This window comes from Episyrphus balteatus, chromosome 1 (assembly GCF_945859705.1).
Source record: "Episyrphus balteatus chromosome 1, idEpiBalt1.1, whole genome shotgun sequence".
NCBI lineage: Eukaryota > Metazoa > Arthropoda > Insecta > Diptera > Syrphidae > Episyrphus > Episyrphus balteatus.
Genome location: NC_079134.1, coordinates 7,377,572 through 7,400,961, shown reverse-complemented (window position 1 = coordinate 7,400,961; position 23,390 = coordinate 7,377,572). Strand labels below are relative to the sequence as shown.

Genomic DNA, 23,390 nt, shown 5'->3' with positions numbered 1-23,390 from the left:
GAGATTTATTTTTTATTTTTTTAAATATCTCTCAATGGTTGAGATTTTTACAAAAAAATAAATGGAAAAGGTCAACCTTTAACCGTTTTCGCTGAAAATAAATCAAAAATGGTCAATTCAAAGGAAAATGTCGAATATGTCAAGAATGTCTTTATATTGCAAAAATAAATATGAAAAGGATGTTTTTTCTAAGTTTATGTATTAAATAATGTATGAACTAAATAGACTCTCAAAATTTTAGACACAACATTATATCTCTTTTCGTTTATAGTAAAATCTAAAGATGAAAAATGTGTTTTCCACTGTGATTTGAGTCGCTGGGACGACAAGCACAACCAATGCAATTTCGAATATTTCAGGAGACCGATGTTCTAATATCTAAATCAAAGCGTTCAGCTTCCAGAAGCGTTTTCGCCCGCCCAACTTCAAACGGCTATATCTCGGAATTTTGAAAAAAAAAAATGAATTTTTTGATGCCAAAAGGCAGTGAGGGCTCTAACCTACATTTAGGTACAACTCCCATCCCTTTAGGTGCACGCGTTCTCAAACCGAGAGAACTTAAAGGTCAAAAAAAAGTTAAGTCCGATTCTGAAAAAATAGGCATGATTAATTAATTAACATGGAAGATGATTTTTGAAAAATCTGACAATGTGCAAAGCGTAGCGACACTAGCATCATTTGGCATCACTCCCAAAAATTGCTCGCAAGCGGTTTAGCTTCCAGGAGCGTTCAAAGATTCGGGAACTTGTCAAAAAAAAACTTTCAAACGGATTTTCTCGGAATTTTGAAAAAAAAAAAATCCAAAAACCCGATTATACCACTATCGGGTAGCTGAGAATATAAGCTTTCATATGGCACCACTCCCATGTCTCTAGGAATTGATACATTTGCAGATGAGATTTATTTTTGAAGTTATACTTCTTATGGGAGGGTGGGTATGAAAATTTACTTTTTGACAAGAATGTCAAAGGGATTATGACGCGATCACCCTGGGTAGCAGGGCTGTCGTTTCACCTTTAGAGTACGCAGTACTTTAGTATTTAAAAATGCAGTACGCCACAGTACGGCAAACATAAAACACACAACACGTAGCAAGTTACATGTTTCATGTGGCAAGTTGCATGTGGCAAGTTGTATGTGGCAAGTTGCGTGTGGCAAGTTGCCAGGGTTGCAAAAAGCTAACATTTCAGCTCAGCTCACAGCTCAGCTCAAATTTGAGCTAGGTACCATAGCTTAGCTCATTTGAGCTGAGCTGAAAGTGAGCTGAGCTGAAAGTGAGCGCCCCAACTTCCAACGCCTATATCTCGGAATTTTGAAAAAAATGAAAAAAATTTTTTTGATGCCAAAAGGTAGCGGGGACTCTAACCTACATTTGGGTACAACTTCCATCCATAGGTGCTGTAGGTGAGTGATGCCAAATGATAGCTTGTGTCATGGGCCTACGCTTTGCACATTGTCAGATTTTTAAAAAATCGCTTTGCATGTTAAACCGCCACATCATGCCTATTTTTTCAGAATCGGGCTTAACTTTTTTTTTACCTTTAAGTTCTCCTGGTTTGAGAACACACGCGTTCTCAAACCAGGAGAACTTAAAGGTAAAAAAAAAGTTAAGCCCGATTCTGAAAAAAAAAGGCATGATGTGGCGGTTTAACATGGAAGGCGATTTTTTAAAAATCTGATAATGTGCAAAGCGTAGGCCCATGACACAAGCTATCATTTGGCACCACTCCCAAAAATTGCTCTCAAGCGGTTTAGCTTCCAGGAGCGTTCAAAGATTCGGGGATTTTTCGAAAAAAAAATTTACCCCAACTTTCAAACGCGATTTTCTCGGAATTTTGAAAAAAGTCGTAAAACCGGATTGTACCTGATTTTTTTTATGATTAAAAAAGAAATATTTTACTAAAAAAATAGAAATATATTTACTATTAACCCTAGAAAGATAATCTACGTCTGTAAGACGTATGGCGTGTAAAGAACTGTTTTATCTAATTCAATTCAAAATTTCTGGGTTTTTGTTAAATTGATTTCATTTATTATATCACTTCTTTAAAATAATCTAAGTAATGAGTTAAATAAATATGACAAAAAGTGTTAACATAAGACCAAAAATCTTTTTTAGAATCATACGTCTCTGAGACGTATATTATGATTATCTTTCTAGGGTTAAAAAAACCAAGAGAAAGATCACGAAAAATTATCTGTTTTATTTATAAAAATATCCATGTGTTAAAATAATTCCATTAATAACTAGAACCAAACATCTTGAGCTATGGTGTTTTATAAAAGTTTAAAATATCTTCATATTTCATTATACTTTCCAAATAAAAATCAATGTATCCTCTCACCCATCACAGCTCAGCTCAGCTCACTTTACTTTAGCTCACCCAACAGCTCAGCTCAACCATCAGCTCAGCTGACTTTCAGCTCAGCTCAACTGAGCTGAGCTATGGTACATAGCTCAAAAGTCAGCTAGCTCAAAATTTGAGCTGAGCTGTGAACTGAGCTCAGCTCACTTTTGAGCTTTGTAGCAACTCTGCAAGTTCCATATTGCTACTACTAGTGCTGAAGCACACACAATTCTCATAAAATAACCATATCGCACATTTTATGCTCAATTCATTTAGTTTCGTTAAGCGTATACCGTACGTTCTGAACCGCACAACATGTGTAAATTTCACAGAATAAATTGAAAACTACATGGACGCAAGGAGGATGAAAGAATTATTTTATTGTTCACTTGATAAAAATGTAAAAAAACGATGTGTGGATTAATTAATTTAATAATAGAAATTAAAAATATCAAATGAAATTCATTTACATATACTGAATGAGAAGTATAACTTCAGTCGCGTGTACATGTGTACACACACTCTTTTTCTCTCAGCGATAAATCTCACTGGTTGACCGAAACATAAAAAAATACAAAATAAAAGTTTCCCTCAGACCTTGACCGAAATTTTTCTTTTTTAAAAATAAAGGTTATTTTATGACCTTTATTGAAAATGGCGACAAATAATAGTTATTAAGGAACCTTTCAGAAGGTTGAGATTTATTTCTGATCTCTGGAAAACACCTATAAAGTCAGAGGACATTTAAGGTACGAGACTAGCAGGAATGAAAAATGTCTTCTAAAAAAAAGAATCAAATTTCAATTAGTTATAGGCTATTGATTATGTAGTTTAGAAAGGAACTAAGACGTTCACGGGTTTTTATTGCAGGAATCGTTGAATGGGTTAAAAGAGAAGATAAAACCGCGGAGTGCTATTAAATGAGAGGGTGGAAACTGAAGATAGGGGTGCAAAAGCCCCCTTTTTGGTTTATTTAATATACCTCGTAAACCAAGAAAAATTTTAATATATTGCTCATATAACATTTTGTAGAGAATTAAATTTCCTATTGGAATAATGTTTTTTAAGAATTGAAAAAAAAATTTTCCATACCAAAATAGTCGAAACAATCATAAAAAAAATATCAAAAAAATCAATTTTTTGAGTTTTTTTGCTTTTTTAGCTGTACATTTTTTGTGGGTTGAGATAGACATAAACATTGCTCGAAGGAAAAAAAGAAGATTAAATTTCCTTCAAAATGCTGTACTCACTAAATTTTTTCATTGAAAATTAACCGAAGTATGGCCATTTTAATCTATCTTTTTTTCGCATTTCTAGTTTTACTAAAGTAAAACAGAATCAATTGAGGGGAAAGTACGATAACTTAAGCACCAGGAACTGATAATGAGATTTTGTAGAGGGGTTAAATACAATCATTGTTTACTATGGGAGGGGGGGTCTATGTCCCCCCGTTTTGGCGGGAGGGGCAATTTTCTAAAAAAAAATACTTAAAATAAGAAAAAATTATTAAAAAACAACGGCAACACTTACAGGTTTGATTGAAACTTTTTTCAAAAGCTAGAATTATAAACTTAATATTAATTTTAAAACGAAGAAAACTGTTGAAGTGCATTTCAAGGTCAAATCTTGGAGCAACAAATTCAGGATTAGAGCAACTAATTAGCAACAAATTAGCAACAAATTATTGCGTACTCAGTTTTTTTAAATGTTGAGATTTTAATGGGTGTGGGTGCTATCTTGACGTCAAGATAGCACCCACACCTTTTCCATCAATTTTGAGGGGGAAGGGGTGGAGCAACAAATTCGGGATTAGAGCAACTAATTAGCAACAAATTAGCAACAAATTATTGCATACTCAGATTTTGGAAATTTGGGGGTGTGGGTGCTATCTTGACGGACCTTGTATTTAACCCCTCTACAAAATCTCATTATCAGTTCTTGGTGCTTAAGTTATCGTACTTTCCCCTCAAATGATTCCGTTTTACTTGAGTAAAACTAGAAATGCGAAAAAAAAAGATAGATTAAAATGGCCATACTTCGGTTAATTTTCAATGAAAAAATTTAGTGAGAAATTTAATCTTCTTTTTTTCCTTGGAGCAATGTTTATGTCTATCTCAACCCACAAAAAATGTACAGCTAAAAAAGCAAAAAAACTCAAAAAATTGATTTTTTTATATTTTTTTTATGATTGTTTTGACTATTTTGGTATGGAAAATTTTTTTTCAATTTTTAAAAAACATTATTCCAATAGGAAATTTAATTTTCTACAAAAAGTTATATGTGCAATATATCAAAATTTTGCTTGGTTTACGAGGTATATTTAAAAAAACCAAAAAGGGGGCTTTTGCAACCCTATCTTCAGTTTCCACCCTCTCATTTAATAGCACTCCGCTGTTTTATCTTCTCTTATAACCCATTCAACGACTCCTGCAATAAAAACCCGTGAACGTCTTAGTTCCTTATTGCCATGTTTTTTTCGACATAATCAATAGCCTATTAAAATATCCAATCAGTGTCACAAAATTTAATCGTTGTAGGAAAGCCATCTTTCGTTTGGGATTTTTAAAAATGTCTAAACTAATTTCGGCTTGTTCTTAAGATATGCATAATTATGCAGAAATTTTGAATGAAAAATAAACTCAATGTACCTACGAAAAATCTATATTTTTGGCATTTTTCCTACAATAACATAACGAGTTTAAAGTTGAGTCTGAAATAAAATGAGTTGTCCTTAAGCCTGGTACGCTGCTCGCGCTAGATTTTAGCTTCCATACAAATTATCGAAAATTTTTAGCCGAGATAAAATGGATCTCATACAAGTTATCGATAACTTGTATGGGAATTTTATCTCAGCTAAAATTTAGCGCGAGCAGCGTACCAGGCTTTTACTTACAAACTTATAGATCATTCAACTTTTTTGGCCTTGACATATCGTATTAACTTTCATCTTGCTGGATTCAGAAAAAAGGATAGGTATCCTTAAATGATAAATAATTGAATTGATTGTATCAGTTTACCCTTGCTATTTAATGAAGATTTAAAAATTAAGATTGCTAGAAACTATAAGTAAATATTTTGAATAAACCTTATGACAACTTTTATTACCATGAGAAAGTAATCCTGTACGATATTACGTCAAACCGCTTCCAACTTCCTTATGTGACAATAATATAAGAATACTTATCTTTTTTCTAGGATTCAGTTTATTATAGCCATTAAAACAAAGACGTCATTCATAAAAAATTCACACACACACAAAAAAAAAAAACTAGGAATAACTTTTATAACATTACCACCCAGTAGATAGAGTAGAATAGATACAAAACTTATATGAGAATATAACCATCATCTTTTAAAAGTCATAAAAACTCAAAACTCTCATTTAATGTTTTTTTATCTCTCTCAGGTACTTCAATGGAATCAGCCTTTATTTTTTTGTGTAAATAAATCTCAAGTAAGAATATGTAAGATCAGATTGCTCTACTTGCTTCTTGTTCTTGTGCCATAATAACTTTTGAATGCCAGCTACCTGATATTTCCTTAAGGCAATTATACATCAAACTCTTGATTATAAGTTGTCTACTTTTTTTTTTTTGTTTTTTGCCCCCACTCAATCATATCGGCGAGTACCAAGTACCAAAGAATATGATGTGTACGTATTCCTAATAGCCCTTTTAATATAATTTCTGTATCTTTTTTTGTTTTTTGTTTAAAGAAATGAAAAAAAAAATTCCTCAAAGATAGAATCTTTATGAGAAAATATAATGACCATCTTCATCATCAACATCGGAAAAGATTCATTTCTTATAAAGATCAAAAGTATCATCATAATAAATTTTAGATAAAGAAAATAAAAAGAATTTTGTGTTAAAAATGAGTTTTAATAAAAGAAATTAAATTCTTTTTTAAAAACCATTGCGAGTTGCTTTTACTTGAGCCTGTACTTATCTATGTACAAAAAACTGAAAAACGAAACTTAAAAACTTTCCTTTCAAGAATTTTTGCCGAAGTAGAACCACAGATCTATAAAAAGGAAAAAGTATGATTTGATGCATTTTTAGTATGTATCTTCCCTCGTGACCTCTAAAATACTTATCATAATTCATCAAATGAAGTAAAGTTGCAAACGGCTTACTAAGTCACTGATTATAAGCTAGGTATGTAAGGTCCATTAATATGGCGCCCTCTAGAAGTAAAAATCATGAACTAAAATTTGTTTTTTTTTTTCTCACAGTGGATCTAACAATCCTTCATAAAATTATAACCCTTATATGTATGTATATAGTTTTAATAAACAAAAGATAAGTTCAAAAACTGAAATTGGCTTAGTTTAGTTTTTGCCTCTTAGGGGAGCCAAGAGGCAAAAATTATATAACCTATAACAACTGGACAAGCAAGACATTTTTAACGATACCTCTTTCTTCAAATTTGGACAAGTAATTTAGAAGTTATGAAGGAACATACATACCCACTACAACATACTAAAATTTCATCAATTCAGACTGAAACTAATTTTTCCCTTCTAAAAACAGGGTTTTGCATTCTTATATCTACTTTGTTTGAAATTTTTGGACACCCAGGTGAACCATTTGTTTACAATGAGAGAAGTCGTTGCAAAAGTCTTCAAAAGCCTATCACTGGCAAAGTGGCAACGAACTAAAAGTAGTATACATAGGTCAAGTTGCTAGGTGGTAGGTTTAGTTTAATATTCAAAAGTTTTATATCTTAATCAAACTAATAATCCAGTCAAATAAGGGTTTAACCTCGGAATGAATGTTAGTAGAAATTTTTTTTGCTCAATATCTTCCTTTTGCCATTCTATAACATATCTCAAAAGTCTAGAAAAATCTCATGTCCGCTTGTCGCGATTTCAAGGTCAAATCGCGAAATGGAGATTTTCAAAATTAGCAAAAATAGGCTATGGTATTATATACACATATGATACATGATTTCAAGGTATTTTTTAATGCTGATTCCAAAAAATCTAAAATCAAGACAATCTGACGTCTCTGGAAAAAGTTATACATGTTTTTCATCTGTCAACTCATATTATTATAACAGTTGCAAACTTACTGCCGAAAAACCCTTAAAAGTTATGGTAGATGAACCAAATTTTGCATGAAGATTTTAGAATCCATCATTATTAAAAATCAAAACAATCCATTACAAAAAATATATATACCTATGAAATAATGGTATTTTTTGATGGAGGGGCAAATTTTAGGATATGCACTATAGAAGATTCTTGTTCATCTTAGGAATAAGTGCTAATAGGCTAATTTTTTCATTTTAATCTTTGTTTGGATATTCTTTAACTACCCTCAAAAATCTAAAAAAATCTCATGTCCGCAAGTTCTAATTTTCCAGGTTAAACTAAGTTAGGTGCAGATTTAAAAAAAATAATAAGAAAACCTTAGATTCTTATATGTATACCAACATAACCCATATCATTTCAAGGTATTTTTTAACGCTGATTCCAACAAAACCCACAAACAAATCAATATGACCATCTCTGAAAAGTAATGTACCTTATTCATGTTGATCTGACACAAATATCTGAAGAGTAGTTTTTCAATTTTTTCAAATCTGCACCTTATCTTCAAACCAAGAATATTAGGACTTGCGGACATGAGATTTTTTTAGATTTTTGAGGGTAGTTAAAGAATATCCAAACAAAGATTAAAATGAAAAAATTAGCCTATTAGCACTTATTCCTAAGATGAACAAGAATCTTCTATAGTGCATATCCTAAAATTTGCCCCTCCATCAAAAAATACCATTATTTCATAGGTATATATATTTTTTGTAATGGATTGTTTTGATTTTTAATAATGATGGATTCTAAAATCTTCATGCAAAATTTGGTTCATCTACCATAACTTTTAAGGGTTTTTCGGCAGTAAGTTTGCAACTGTTATAATAATATGAGTTGACAGATGAAAAACATGTATAACTTTTTCCAGAGACGTCAGATTGTCTTGATTTTAGATTTTTTGGAATCAGCATTAAAAAATACCTTGAAATCATGTATCATATGTGTATATAATACCATAGCCTATTTTTGCTAATTTTGAAAATCTCCATTTCGCGATTTGACCTTGAAATCGCGACAAGCGGACATGAGATTTTTCTAGACTTTTGAGATATGTTATAGAATGGCAAAAGGAAGATATTGAGCAAGAAAAATTTCTACTAACATTCATTCCGAGATTTACCCCTTTTTTCTCCTTATTTTACTGTATTATAAAGCGGATGTGGATGTAGTCTAATAAATTAAGAACCAAAAGGTAAAAAGGTTTAGTCGTGGCAAGAGACAAAGAAACTAAAAAAAAAACATTCCCAAAAAACTATTTTGTACTTTCATCTTGAGGTGAATTGTGACTTGTGAGTCAGTGGGGATTTTGTGTTTTGTTTTATTTTCTATGATGAAGTAAAAGTTCAAACCTTCTAAACGGCCAGAATAGAAATAGGAAATTAATTAGTTGGCTCATTTTGCTTTTGTAATTTTTTATATTTTTTTTTTTTGGTTCATTAATCAAAATTTAAGATAAGCTTTTTTGTTAATGAGAGCGGAACTCACAGTCAGAAGTCGTCTATCTTCTAGCTAGATACTTGTAGACTTAGATACTCCCCGAGTAGATAGAATCACACAGAAAGATAGTGAATATAGACAATTAAGGTGCAGCTGCAAGTGAAATGAGAAAAAAAATATAAAAATTAATATTAATTTTATTCTTTTTTTCTATTATGAACCCGTCTTAAGAAGACATTATAAATACCGCTAACTTTTAATATCAACTGATGGATTCAATCAATCTATGTAACTAATAAATCTTTCAAATCGATCGAAAGATTAAGTAGCTGTGTATTTTAATGGTTGCACTTAAAAATATATGAGTTTTGAGTACGTAATTGATTTTTTTTTCTTAGAGGGTGAAACAGTGGCTGACAGATAAAAAAAGCTTAAAGGGTACCAATTAGTTTATGAATTTTAAGAATTTTTCAAATTTTTTCGTTATTACCTCGATAGGTACTTAATCGCGTGTTTGAGTGCATTCGTGTTCTTCTGTTTCAAAATTACATTTATCTAGAAAAGCTCCCAACACTCGCAAAATCTGGTACCTACTACGAAAAATATACACTTATTTCTACGAAAAAATTACTAGTAGTGAAGATTTTTTAAATGGAAGGTCGATTTTTTGCTTTATGACTTTCAAACGGTCCGCAAGCAATGTGTTTATCACGTTTTTGTTAATGGTCTTGAAATGTAGCCAAAGAATGTACAAAAGTTTTTAGGTTTTTCAAAAAAAAATTTTATTTTCAGTTCAAAATTTTCAACTAAAAAAAGCCGAGAAAACGATGTTTGAAGATCACTGTCAATGAAAAAAAAAAAAATGAAAAATTATTCGACATGGTTGTATGAAAGTGTTAATATTTCGAGATCTGCGCGATGCGCTTTTGAAATAAAGGTGTCTAAAGAATTGTGATAAGATTACTGAACGAATATAAACAAAAAATTACAAAAGTTTTGTCGAAAAATTAGGAAAGAAAATCAAAAAAGTTTCCACGTTTGATTTAAAAAAATCGGAAAAAAAATCAGTATAGCTACCTTACCTTCAAACTCTTATAACATGAGAACTCCGCAACTGAAATTAATGTTTATGGCCTTAAAATGTAGCTTGGATTATACAAATTGTTTTTGGTTTAAAACATACGAAAAATACGAAGCATACGAAAGTAACGAGTAACGATATTATTGATGCGGGTACTAGTATCAAAAGTAACGTATACATGCGGGTACTCATTTTGTCGTTACTTTTACAGTCCTATTTAAAAGCAGTGGCGTATTGAGGGGGGGGGGGGGGCTCAGGGGGTTTGAGCCCCCCCCCCCCCAAGCCTCCAAAATCATGTTATTATTTAGCTAATTTCATCATAATCTACATGATTAACTTAAACTTGTTCGTAAATCTTAGAAATTTAGAGGCAGCTCAAATGATCGAGCCCCCTCCAAATTCTGAAATGGTTGTTTGTGTTTGTTTGAGTTAGTGCCTTAGTTGACGTTGAAGGTTGGGATAAATTTTCTTTAGGATGTTATTCCAATTCAGAATTCTTCAAATAATATTTTTGGTGTTTTGACGTCGAATTACATCACCGTTAAATTTTGCAAGGCTTCTAATGCAATCACGCCGTATTTTATTGTCTTGAGTATATTTACTTTTTTTTAAAAATAATATTTTTCTCAAAGATATTGGAAATGAAAATTTTTTATATCTCAAAATCTTAGTGGTCAACATAACTAATGGTTTTTTTAAGCAAATTCCAGTTTGTGCTTCTGATTTGTATTAAAAACGGAACATATTATGAAAAAATATATATTTCGGATTAAAAATCAAAAAGAATTTCATTAAAAACTAGTTTTTGAGACTTTCACGTTCTGCATTTCACTTTTTTAACCATAAACTTGCCGAAAGTGAAATTAGGTATTCTGTATTTTCTCATTCATTTAATTTTTTTTGTTGATCGAATTCAATTCACTTAGTTTCTGTTCGTGAATTTTGTGCCTTTTTCAATGAATCTGCAATTTTTGGACAAAGTAGGAATAAATCTGTAAGCAAAGTTCGAAAGAAATAAAGTGTTTTTTTTTTTAAAGATTACTCAACACTTCGTTGTTTGTGTAAAGTGTTTGGAACACAAGAACTTTGAAGAAAACACTATTTTGAAAAGCGCAGCACAGCGCTTTTCTCTCGATCAAAGATGAATAAAAATAATCATTCTTATCAAAAAACAAAACCGACTTCCATGGACCAAAACTGGGTTTTACGTTTTTTTTTAATAGTTTATATGGTCAGAACTGAACGAAGTTGAAATGGGGCCACATTGCAGCAACTTTCCAATACAAAAAGAACGATCGTCCACTCACGAACGAAATTGGTTCACTCAGTCCAAAGTTATGAGGTAACAAAATAAAAAAAAAACACACGAATTGGAAACCTCCTCCTTTTTGGAAGTCGGAAAAAAAAGACAAAAATTTTCGTGCATTCACCATATAAAACATTTTTGAAAAAATTTCCAGCCCCCTCCAAATTTTTTCCTGGATACGCCACTGTTTAAAAGTACTAAATTTAAAGAAATATTTTTCATAGTTAAGATAATATTATAATAGTTTTAAGATAATATTATAATAGTGATTAACGTTACTTTTTAACGCACTAAATAAATAATAAAAAAAATTCAAACAGAAAAAAATATTTGAACAGAACGGCAACACTTACTTAATTAAAATATACATACATTTTTAAAAACCCAGAAATTTATTCTTATTGTTAAATTAAAATCAAATCAATTGAAAAACTTAACCCCAAACTAAGTGAAAAACAAAAATTAATTTAAAAACCTTTAATTTTAAAACATGGCTTAAAATAAAACAAAATTCGTTATATGAATATATTTTTTAATATTTTTCTGCCATATTTATTGTAAGTTGAATTCAAAAATCGAAATGCCAACTCGTAATACAGTTTATAAAAAAAATTATTGTATTTTGAAAGATTTGTTTTAAAAAATATTTAACTTTTTTTTTTTTCATTGTTAAACAAGGTATTTTTTTCCTCATTCAATAGCCTTCATTAAAGAAGGTTAAATAAAAAAAAGTCTGAAGGTCTAGTTTGCCAATAATTTAGAGAAAATCAAGTATTTCAATACGAAAATTCAATAAGTGAAAAAACTTTTTCAGAACATCCATTAGTAAGTTAGTAAGATGAAGTAAACTCTTCTTACGTATATTGCAAGCATATTTAAGAAATTATATAAAATATTCTACTAAGCTCACTTGGCTAGTATATTTAAACAATACAATTTGGTAAAAAATATATAGGTATCGAACATTCTACTTATTGATTTTTTTTTTGTTTGTTTGTTGGTATCGCTTGTGCGTTTATAAGGCACATAACACCTCTATAAAATTCTTAACAAAACCGATTGATTCGTTTTGTTACTTTTTCTTCTTTAAATCACTTTTAGCTCGAATCTATGTAAGGCTTTGAGGTTGTAAAAATTCTCGCCAAAAATAATAACACGACCTCTATACGTGCGCCATGTGAAATTTCGGAATATTTTGATAGTTGAAGCACGATAATCGTGTTTACCTATCTTATGTATGCTTTTTGTTTAGACATTTTGACCGTTTTGTTTTATTATAAAAATACAGCTTTTATCTGTAGTTTGTGCAAACTATGAACTTCATAAATTTATATACAATTCATACAAAAAAAAAAAAACAAAAAGATTCTTTTCAATTCTTATCACAACTAATTAAATGCTTTTTGTGATAAGATTTTAAGCGCTGAAAGTACAAAAATCGACGTTTTGTTTTGATTGACATTCGATGTAGTAACTTTGTGGCAATAAGATGCAGATACTCGGTTTGTTTATTCTCGTAGCATTAATTTGCTATGCAAATGCTGTTGATGATCATGAAGACAATCTGGAGTCACCGTATATACTTCAATCTGAAAGGTTAATTCAATCTGAAATTGTTTTTTTGTATTTATATTAAATTGATTTTTTTTTTTTTTTTCATAAACAGTCTTCCAGATGATATCAATTTTATGCCAACCCTAGGCAATGGCTATCTAGGTTTTACTTTATTTGGAGATTCAATATTTGTCAATGGACTATACAACGGAAAAGGAGGTCTCAGCCATCGTGCCCGGATACAAAATTTTGGAAATATTTCAGTCTTTCCGGTGGAAAATGGAAAACCCTTTACAAAAGAATCCTACAAATTAGATCTGTACAATGGCATCTTCGAGCGGAAACAATCAAATTCGGAAATTGAAACAACTATCCGAACCTATCCTCATCGGTTTTACAATCGAGCTATAATTAATGAAATCTTCGTGCAGCGGATGAACAATACTTCAGGTTTGTATTAAAAAAAAAAAAAAAAAAAAGGCCGAAATTTCGGCCTCAAAATTGTTTCCTCTCTAAGTGCATCCCACAAAAAATAATTATTAACCTCATCATTACGACTTCCGGCTTTGTAAAGCTTCAATCGGTTAATAGTTACAAAAGATATTCGTGTTAACATTTTGCTTACAATGAGTTTTCATCATCGTCATCCGCAAAGACCAAGATTGGATCAAAATTCACGTCACACCAGATTCGATCTGGCTTCCGTGTGTGTACGGCACTCTGTCTTTACGAAAGAGTTTTATATAGAAATTGTCCACCACCCGGCCTGGTCTAATGATCTCTAGCACATCATTAGAGATTAGAAGTTATATCCCTTTTTCAAGAAGACTTCTTCACCTTTATCTCACACCAACTGCCAAATGATGTGTGCTCGCGGTTGACGACATGACAGCAATATGTGATAATGACTTCTCAGTTGGGCATTGTGGCTCTTTGTCCGTTTCATACCCTGACTTCCGTGAGTTCCATGGCAGTGAAGATCTGCTTTTACACTTACTTTTAAAGATATCTCTTCTCTACAAGTAAGTCAATTAAGTCCAATCGATCTATAGGCTTTTGTTCTATGATGATGCTCTCTGACTCTGGCTAATACCAAAAGTGGGATATTATTTTGTAGACGGAATGTGCGTGCACATCATTGCTCCTCCAACTATATAATTCTACTATAGTGGACGATAGTGACAGTGAGAGAAAGAGGGTATATCAAATGATCTTCCAATTGCACGTGGGTTTTCCGATCACGTAATCAAACTTGAATGGGTTGGGATTGAGATGGTCCCATGGGGAGCTATGACTATGTCAGATCTCTGTGTGAATTCTTCTTGATTAAGAAGCTATGAATTCGTTGGAAATAGTAGTTCTAAGAGACAACTATGGATTGTTTATTTTTGGTCAGGATTAAGTAAGGAGTGAATAGTGATGTTGTTGTTTTGAACTGGATTGTCATGTGAAATGTGATGTTCAGTTCCTTGAAAGTGTTTTGATCGATATTGATACATGTAGCTGTTGAAGTAACAATCTTAGAAATTAAAAACAAGCAATTTGTTTCAAATCCACATATCGACGGTTAAACTTCATAACCTCGTAAGTCGTTTTTGCAAGTTTTTCAGAAATCAAAAAACAATATGTTGTGTTTCTTGTTTTTGTATGGGATCTATCATTACGAGCTTTTGAATTTCGTCATTCCTGAAAAATGTTCAAAACAACATTGTTGAACTGAATATATCAAAAGATAGCTCTGAATATTCTGAATTGTTTGCATTAATAATATTTTTTTCGAATTTTTCGACTTACGAGGTTATGAAGTTTAACCGTCGATATGCACATATATTTGAGATAAGAACCAAGAATTGATTTTGTCAATATTTCAGCCAACGTGTTCTTCTTAAAAACGACACTCAAAACTCATTACTGAACTCTTTATCAATAACTTCCATTCATACAAATTGTTATTATTTTTCCTCACACCGATGCGATGTTAAGATTATGTTAATATTAAAATTTTAGTCCAAAATTTCAGTAATAAGTAGGTACCTATTATTTCATCATTAAGAAAGCGGTGTTGGTTACTCATAACCAAGAACCGAAATCTATTTTTTAGAAATTTTGTTAAAAATTTTGATAAAAAAATTACAAACAAAAATTTCGAATATTTTTTTTTTTAATTAATAAACGAAGTTTTATACACCTATACATTAAAAATAGTTTAAAAATATAAAAATAAAAAAAAAATCTTGGCTAAAAGTTTTTATTTGTAATAAAAATGAATAGTCTAAGAGCCAGGAGCAGATTTCTTGCGTGAGAGGTAACCGATTCATATGAATGTCAGAGGTAGCGTGGGTCATGGTGATGACGAATAAATTAGTCTGCCTGCATTTATTTGGGGCGTTGTCGAGAAAAAGCTCATCAAAAGTACATTTTTCTGAAAATCGATGTAGTGAGGGTAACCACTTAAAATTTATAGATAACCAACGCCACATACTCGCTGATAACAAATATACCAATGGCAGACATTTTAAGTGGGGCCAAACCCCCGGCAGACTGTCCCAAAATTGCAGTTTATCTGAAAATTTATTTATTTTACTTTTTCACATAACTCGCGTATTATTGGACCTAGCAGAAAAAAATGTATGGCAATCTTAAAGATAATTTAATTTCCTACAGAATATGTTAAATAAGTTTTTTTTTCGATTAAACCTTCGGTTTAAGAGTTAGGGTGGTTTTTTTGAAGCAAGTCAAAGGGTGATTTTCTTATTTTCGTCATATCTCTTTTATTTGAGCTTTTTTAAAAATTAATTTGAAGTAAAAGTTGTAGATCTTTTTATAACCTTCATTTATTACATTAACGGTTTTTCGATTTGACAGATCGTTTTCGATCTGTAGGAAAAAAAACTTCAAAAAGTTTGCAATTTTTTATATAGCTTTTTCCCATATAAAAAATTGCAATCTTTTTGAAGTTTTTTTTCCTACAGATCGAAAACGGTCTGTCAAATCGAAAAACCGTTAATCTAATTAATGAAGGTAATAAAAAGATCTACAACTTTTACTTCAAATTAATTTTTAAAAAAGCTCAAATAAAAGAGATATGACGAAAATAAGAAAATCACCCTTTGACTTGCTTCAAAAAAACCGCCCTAACTCTTAAACCGAAGGTTTAATCGAAAAAACTTTTTTAACATATTCTGTAGGAAATTAAATTATCTTCAAGATTGCTGTACAATTTTTTCTGCTAGGTCCAATAATACGCGAGTTATGTGAAAAAGTAAAATAAATACATTTTCAGATAAACTGCATTTTCGGGAGCGTCTGCCGGGGGTTTGGCCCAACTTAAAATGTCTGCCATGGGTATTTTTGTCATCAGGGAGTCCCCCGCTACAGGATGCGACTAATTTCAAGTGGTTACCCTAAATGAATCAATTTTCAGAAAAACTGCATTTTTGAAACCGTCTGCCGAGGGTTTGGCCCCACTTAAAATGTCTGCCATGGGTATTTTTGTTATCAGTGAGTATGTGGCGTTGGTTATCTATAAATTTTAAGTGGTTACCCTCACTAAATCGATTTTCAGAAGAATGGTACTTTTGATGCATGGTATAAGAAGAGAAGGTATGATCATTAGAAAAAACTCAGTATCGAGAACTGTCAAATGAAAGAAAAAAAGATGGCTACTTAAGGTTTTGACAGCCCAGCCCATTGAAATTGTTGTTGTAAACAAATTTGTCTTGGAAATTGTTGTTGCTTTTGACTTTGCCAAATGCCAAACGTCAAAACACTATTACCCCATTTTGTAAGATGGCGGCTCTAATGATCATACCTTGTCTTTTTATACCATGCTTTTGATGAGCTTTTTCTCGACAGCGCCCCAAATAAATGCAGGCAGACTAAGGTATTCGTCATCACCATGACCCACGCTACCTCTGACATTCATATGAATCGGTTACCTCTCTCGCAAGAAATCTGCTTCCAGCTCTCGGTCTAGAAGGATCGGATATATCAATAAGATTATTTTGTGCACTCGTCAGATTTTTACGTCTAATACCAAATAAAATTATTTCTCCAATCTTAGAAAAATAACTATCAATGAAAACAACTTCCAATTTTAAAGTTCAAGTGACCTCAACTCCAAATTTATAAAGTGTTTCGCCCAGGTACGACAGTGGGCTCATAAGTTAGACCAAAATAAGGCGTCTTAGTAAGGGTACGACAGATCTAACTGATGAGCCCACTGTCGTACGACCAAACGAAAACGCTATTACATTAAACGCGAATGCATTTCAAACGCTTCTTTGGGCGACGATATGTTTCCACGTTGTTCGGTGTAATAATGTCTTTTATGGCAAAACTTTATTAATTCTTTTACTTATTGGAATGAAAATTGTTTGAGTTATCGATATTAACTTGATTTTGTTGTCAAAGAGTCAGCATTCAAAAAATTACTTAAAAAAATGTGCCATAATTGGTTGAACAATTTCATTCTCTGTTTTGATGTCGTTCAAATTTTTTAAGACTCTTTTGATCCTTCATTCTTATTCAAAATACAAAGTTTGACTAAAAAATTATATCAAAATTGTAGCAAAAACTGTTTAAAAAAAATTATTTTGTTTTGAGTTTAAAAACTAATTTTTCAAAAATATTAACTTTTACTTTAAAAAGAAGCAAATAAAAATCTGCCAATGGATTGTTTTCATAATTTCTGACTTTTTCAAATACTATTTCACCATTTTATATGTCAGAGCGTGTATTTTAAAATTAACCATCTAAGCACCTACCTTTAAGAATCATAAAACACGTATTTTTTTAAAATTATTATTCAATCTGATATTTCGACATTCAGAGCTCAAAGTAAAAAGTGTTTATAGCTGTTTTCAAGAACAAAAATGTGAACATTTAAAGAACAAACTGTTTTATATATTTACATTTATACGTTTTCCAAAAATCCAAAAAGAAAACCTTGTCAGTTAAGAGAGAAGAAATATGTTTTTCGAATTTCTTACTTTTCGTATGTACATATATCTATATTTTCAAAAAAACCAAACTTTTAAAATAAACTGTCAATAACTTTGTTACACAAATGTCACATGTTAAATATAATCGGTTTATTAATTTTTTTCAATTTTTTTTTTTTTAAATCAATTTTTTAGAACTGATTACCAAATTTTCTTGAAATTTCTTCAGAAGGGACTGCAAGGAGCTTTAACAAACTTAAGGAAAATAAGGAACTAAGTGAAATTCTTTTTGAATTTTGAATTTTTTTTTATTTCGGGCCAAAACTTAACATTAAAGTTCATTTTGTTAAAAACAACTTTTAAGATCTATGATCAAATTTGTGTTCGTAATTTTAAAAAATTGGTTCAATCACAATCACCAACAATAGCAATAAGAAAATATTTTTTTCAATAATTTAATTTCAGATTCTGTTAATCCTGGCTTTTCAAAATTCTGTTATAGAATTTTGGAAAACAGATTTGCGGATTTACACAATTTCAGGAAACAAAATTTTGTATTTAATGAATTTCGGAAATCGAATTTTGGCACTTACGGAACTATAACCCAAGCCTTTATCAAAGGTTTTATATTATATATCGTTAAATATACATATCTTATTTACTGTAAGGCTTCACCAGGACTTATTCTATCTTTTCATGATTTTTTAATATTCTTTTTTTGCAATACCAACAGAAAATTTGCAATCATCAAAACTACGCATTGATATGCAACCTGGCCCTCCTTCTGAAGACTTCAACCAATTGGGTCGAACATCTGATATGGTGTTTTGTCTGCAAACGAAAGAAGTTGAAAATGCTGATTTTCAAATCTCCAAACGACATGTATGTGTGGCAATGAACAATTTGCCAGAATATGTTGAACTATCATCAAACGAAACCAGCTTGTATTTGCGGATTGTTGTAACAATTGGAGAAACATCAATGCTTGCTGAAAGGGAACTTAATAATAGTAAGTTTTCAGCCTCACGAGAAAGACAAAAAGGACAAACTAATCTTCTTGAATTTCTATTTAGTTTTGAATAGTTCAAGGGAAAACCTCCTACAATCCCATTCTAAACAATGGAATGATTTTTGGAAACAATTTCACATTGATTTGGATGGTAATTTAGAACTTTCACGAACAATAAATGCTGGAATTTTCTATATTGCCAGCTCGCTGCCGTCGCATGAATTCAATCATATCTCAGGTCCATATTTCGGACTAAGTCCAACAGGTTTGGGAAGAGGAAATCTTGAAGATGATTATCTTGGACACAATTTCTGGGATACAGAAATTTGGATGCTTCCTGCTGTAACTCAATTTTCACCCAAATGGACAAGAGATCTCCTGGATTACAGGTTTCGTATGCTGGGAACTGCATTTGATCATGCTAATAACACAGGCTATGATGGAGCTCGGTAAGTCTTTGACACTGACTTTAAAAAAATTTACCAAATCTTTGTCTGACAAAATTCAAATTGATTGAATACAAGATTTCCCTGGGAAAGTGCATTCACTGGAGCAGAAGTAACAAATCCATGTTGTCCTGAAGTGGCTTTGAATGAATTTCATATTACTGCGGATATTGCTTTTGCTGTGCGACATTATTTAATTGTCACAAATGACACACAATGGTTCGAAATAAAGGGGTGTCTACTCTCGCATTACATCGCTCAATTTTGGATAAGTCGTGTCAGTTGGAATGAACAAACCAATCAATACGATATAAGGGGTGAGTTTTTATTTCTGTTAATGTAATGTATGTAATTAAAGTGGTTATGGTTATAGGTATACAGTTTTCTTTTGAAATTCTAAATTCCAATTACATATTATGGTAAGGAAAAAAAAGTCATATCTAAAACTCGAAATTTTTAATTTCATTTAATAAGGATTTTAATGTACTTCGACTCTTGGGTGAGGTCAGTCCCTATACCCGTTTTACAAAATTGGCTTGGAAATCAAGTATTTCACAGAATAAAGCGGGCAGCACAAAAATGAAGTACGAAAAAGCATTAAGCAATTTCTCACGAGATACTTGCATAATTTTGATAATTTTGGTTTTTGTTCATAGAACAAAATAATGCACACAAATTGTTGGTGATTTTTGTATTGTTTTGTTTTACTTTTTAAAACCTAGAACGAAAATCGAGCTAAATTTTTAGTTCCCGTACTTCACAATCTTAGGTCTTCAATATAGTTTGGGGAGAATTTTTTATGGAAGCTAAAATTTAGCTCCAACTGCAAATCTTTAAATTATTTAATTTAATACAGCCTCAATCCCTCTCAATGGTTTACTTTTAACTTAAGTGGAGGAAAATTAAACATAATTTTGTTTTAAATTCATGTTTTATTGATCCGTTTTCGAAAAATTGATTTAAAAAAATATTGTATGAATAAATAAATTAAGTAAAATATTTTCTTAATGTTAAAATGTTACAAAAATTTTCATTGAAATTGTTTCGGTATATAAGAGAAAAACAGACATTAAAATATGGTTCTCTGGCAGTTACCGTTTATAAAAGTCCAAAAAATCTTTAGAGCCATTTTTGAGAAAGTCAACTTTTTCCATTTTGGTCATATGGCAAGTACCGTTAATTTTGGTTCTAAAAATTTAATTTCAATTTCCCCTCTAGAGAATCACCAAAAAACCGTAACTTAAAAGTTTGAAATAAATTTCGAATTCGAAGTCAAAAAACGACTTTGGAAATTTACTGTACTAATTTTCAAGAAAACCTTTATATTAAAATGTATGGAAAAAACATAGCATTTAAATATGTGGTTCAAAGGGAATCATCGTAATAATTTGATTTTTTTTAACCATCTTCGAAAATTGCTATGAAAATAGGTTTTGAACTTATATTAGATTGAGAATCGAAGAATCCCCTTTATCTTGTAAAATAAGCATATGGTCCACATAATAGTCTAGCAAATTTGTGGGTGTGAGTAATAGCATAGAAATAGATAATAACATTATTAAAATTTTATAAAAATAACATTATTAAAATTTGGAGACCATTTCCTGGTCTATTTTCTTATTCTTTGGAAAGCTTTTTAATGCAAGAGATTACCAGAAACAAAATTTTAGAAATATTTTAAGAGTATGATTTTGAGTTAAGTCTTTTTCTTTTCAATGAGCTCATTGTACAGTCATAATAAAATGCACTTTACTGAATATTAAACTAATAAGAATCTTCTATTTTCAAGATGTAATGGGTCCAGACGAGGATCATGAAAATGTGACTAACAACGCCTTTACTAATGTTGTTGTACAACATGCTCTGAGATTCATTGAGTAACTATAAACACACTATGACCATTGTTTTTAAATATGTAATCTAAAACTGGATTATTCTTATGTATCTATAGCGAAATAAAAACTATTTGTGGAACATATCCATCATTTGTTGCAAAATGTCTTAATATTGCTAACAAGTTAAGGATCCCTTACGACAGTGAATTAGACTATCATCCTCAATATGACGGATACACTCCAAATATAGGAATTAAACAAGCTGATGCTGTTCTTTTATCATATCCAATGTTATATCCTATGAATATGTAAGCTTTGTTTTAGACAAATCACTGATATGACTTCACTCAAATTGCCTTCAATTTACAGATCAACTTTATCAAATAATTTAAGGATTTATGAAAACGTCACAAGACCAACAGGACCAGCAATGACATGGTCAATGCATGCAATTGGCCATTTGGATGAAAGTGATCACGTCAAGGCTAAGGAACTCTTTGAAAAAGGTTATAAGAACTATGTTCGGGAACCATTTAAGGTAATTCTGATAAGGATACATTTTTATATTTCAAAGTAAGCATATCATTTTTTAGGTTTGGAGTGAAGTTATAAAAGAAGAGAAAGGCGCAGCAAATTTTATCACTGGCATTGGTGGACTCTTGCAAGCTGTTATTAATGGATATGGAGGCATTCGATTTCATATCGATCGAATGGAAATTAAAAAACCAGTTGTTCTACCAGGAACAAAGAGTTCAATAATTTCAGGTAAATTTGTAAAACGAAGCATTAAATTGAAAACATAAATTTCAAACCCACAACGTTCATTTTGTAACAATATCCGGTTTCTTTTCAAATAACGAAGGAAAAGCATTCACAATGAGTGTACGACGCTAGCGACATCTGTATTCGACTAGCAACTAATAGTAAATACATCAACCATTCCAAATAACAAAATTATATTCGTTGTATTTAAATTTGAAGTTGTTAAAAATAATTTTCAATACAATTCTTGGATTCTTGTATTTTATAGGAATCAAATACCAGGGATCAATTTTTTCAATAAAACTATCCAGCAAACCTACTTTGATAGTTGATTCTCTCAAGCCAGGCCATAAACTGAGTTTGATTGATGAGCAAGGAAGAGTTGTTTCAATGTCTGAAGGAATTGAATGTAGGTTTTTAAACTTATTTTAGTTTTTAAAAAATATTTATTTAATTGAATTACATTTTTTTTTTGTTTTTTAGATTTATTAGAAACAAACGTCTATGTAAGAGCTGAAAAAGTTATATCATGATTGTATGACTTATTTAAAGTCAAGTTATTAAAATTACATGTTTAATAATAATTACAATTAGGTAATTAAATATTTAATAGTTTACTGTACTTGATTTAAATGTATAATTTATAGTTTGTCCATGAAATTTAAGAGTATTATAAATACATAATATAGCTCTGCCGATAAATCAAAATTAAAACTCGGTTGCGAAAAATGGAAAAATTGTTTCTTTCAGAAAAAGTGGAATACAAAAATCGTTTGTCATGTCTTGTTTTCAATTGTTTCTCTTAATTGATTCAATAATCCGTTCAAAAAATTCGTTCGAATTTGTAAACCGAAATGAAAATTGGATCGGTTGTTCTGACTTTTGTAGGTGAGTTTGTTTTTCGAAACACCTATGAATTCGCAAAATTTGTTCGAATACGAAATTTGGAGCAGCTAAAATTTGAAAACGGGAGAAAATAGAATTCGAACGGAAATCAGAGTGTATGTAACAAAATTTTTTAAATTTATCAATTTTTTTAAATAATCTTTAAAAAATAACAAATTATAAAACTTGTTTGCTTCACCTGTTTTTTTTTTTAATAAAAAATAATATAGTCGAGTCAAATTAGACATAAAATTTGTAAAATCTCGGAATCCAGGGAATGTCGATGCATCTGAAAAACGAGTATAGGGCTGCATTATAAAAGGGTCAAATAAGAAAGTTAAAAAAAAAAATTTCACCGCTCTCGATTACAACAGTTTTTATGGACCGTTAACTGTCATTTCGTATGCAAGCGTCAATCGGAATTGCTGTCTCATTTAAGATTTTGATCAAACTTTGTAGGGATGTTCTCTAGGACTGTAAGGAAGCAAATCCATGATGATTTAATTTTAAGTTGCGTGGTTCCCCGCTACCCGCATTCGAACTTTTTCAGAAGGTCATTTTTATGTTATTATAGCTTTGCGTCTACTAAAGATATCTTTATGTTTGAAACGCCATTTTAAAGCTTAAGAGTAGAAATTTTTGAATATATATTAAAAAATTACGTAATAATTATCCCTGAATTAAAAATC

At 30.9% G+C, this 23,390-nt stretch overlaps 1 protein-coding gene across 1 annotated transcript; it reads left to right on the top strand.

The window, feature by feature from the left end:
* Positions 1 to 12,711: 12,711 nt before the first annotated feature.
* On the top strand, positions 12,712 to 22,840 carry LOC129917358 (protein-glucosylgalactosylhydroxylysine glucosidase). The gene is made up of 11 exons (XM_055997685.1): positions 12,712 to 12,863; positions 12,934 to 13,271; positions 18,498 to 18,773; positions 18,838 to 19,222; positions 19,298 to 19,536; positions 21,009 to 21,096; positions 21,171 to 21,362; positions 21,424 to 21,592; positions 21,648 to 21,819; positions 22,085 to 22,225; positions 22,300 to 22,840. Exons 1-11 carry the CDS (start codon positions 12,757 to 12,759, stop codon positions 22,347 to 22,349), a joined length of 2,157 nt encoding a protein of 718 aa, XP_055853660.1. The 5' UTR covers positions 12,712 to 12,756; the 3' UTR covers positions 22,350 to 22,840.
* Positions 22,841 to 23,390: the final 550 nt, after the last annotated feature.

Excerpts from the sequence above, each read along its gene's own strand:
- LOC129917358 (XM_055997685.1), top strand. The coding sequence starts at position 12,757 with ATGCAGATACTCGGTTTGTTTATTCTCGTAGCATTAATTTGCTATGCA. Across the intron at positions 13,272-18,497 it reads GCGGATGAACAATACTTCAG|AAAATTTGCAATCATCAAAA; the intron begins GTTTGTATTAAA and ends CAATACCAACAG. Across the intron at positions 19,537-21,008 it reads CAATCAATACGATATAAGGG|ATGTAATGGGTCCAGACGAG; the intron begins GTGAGTTTTTAT and ends TCTATTTTCAAG.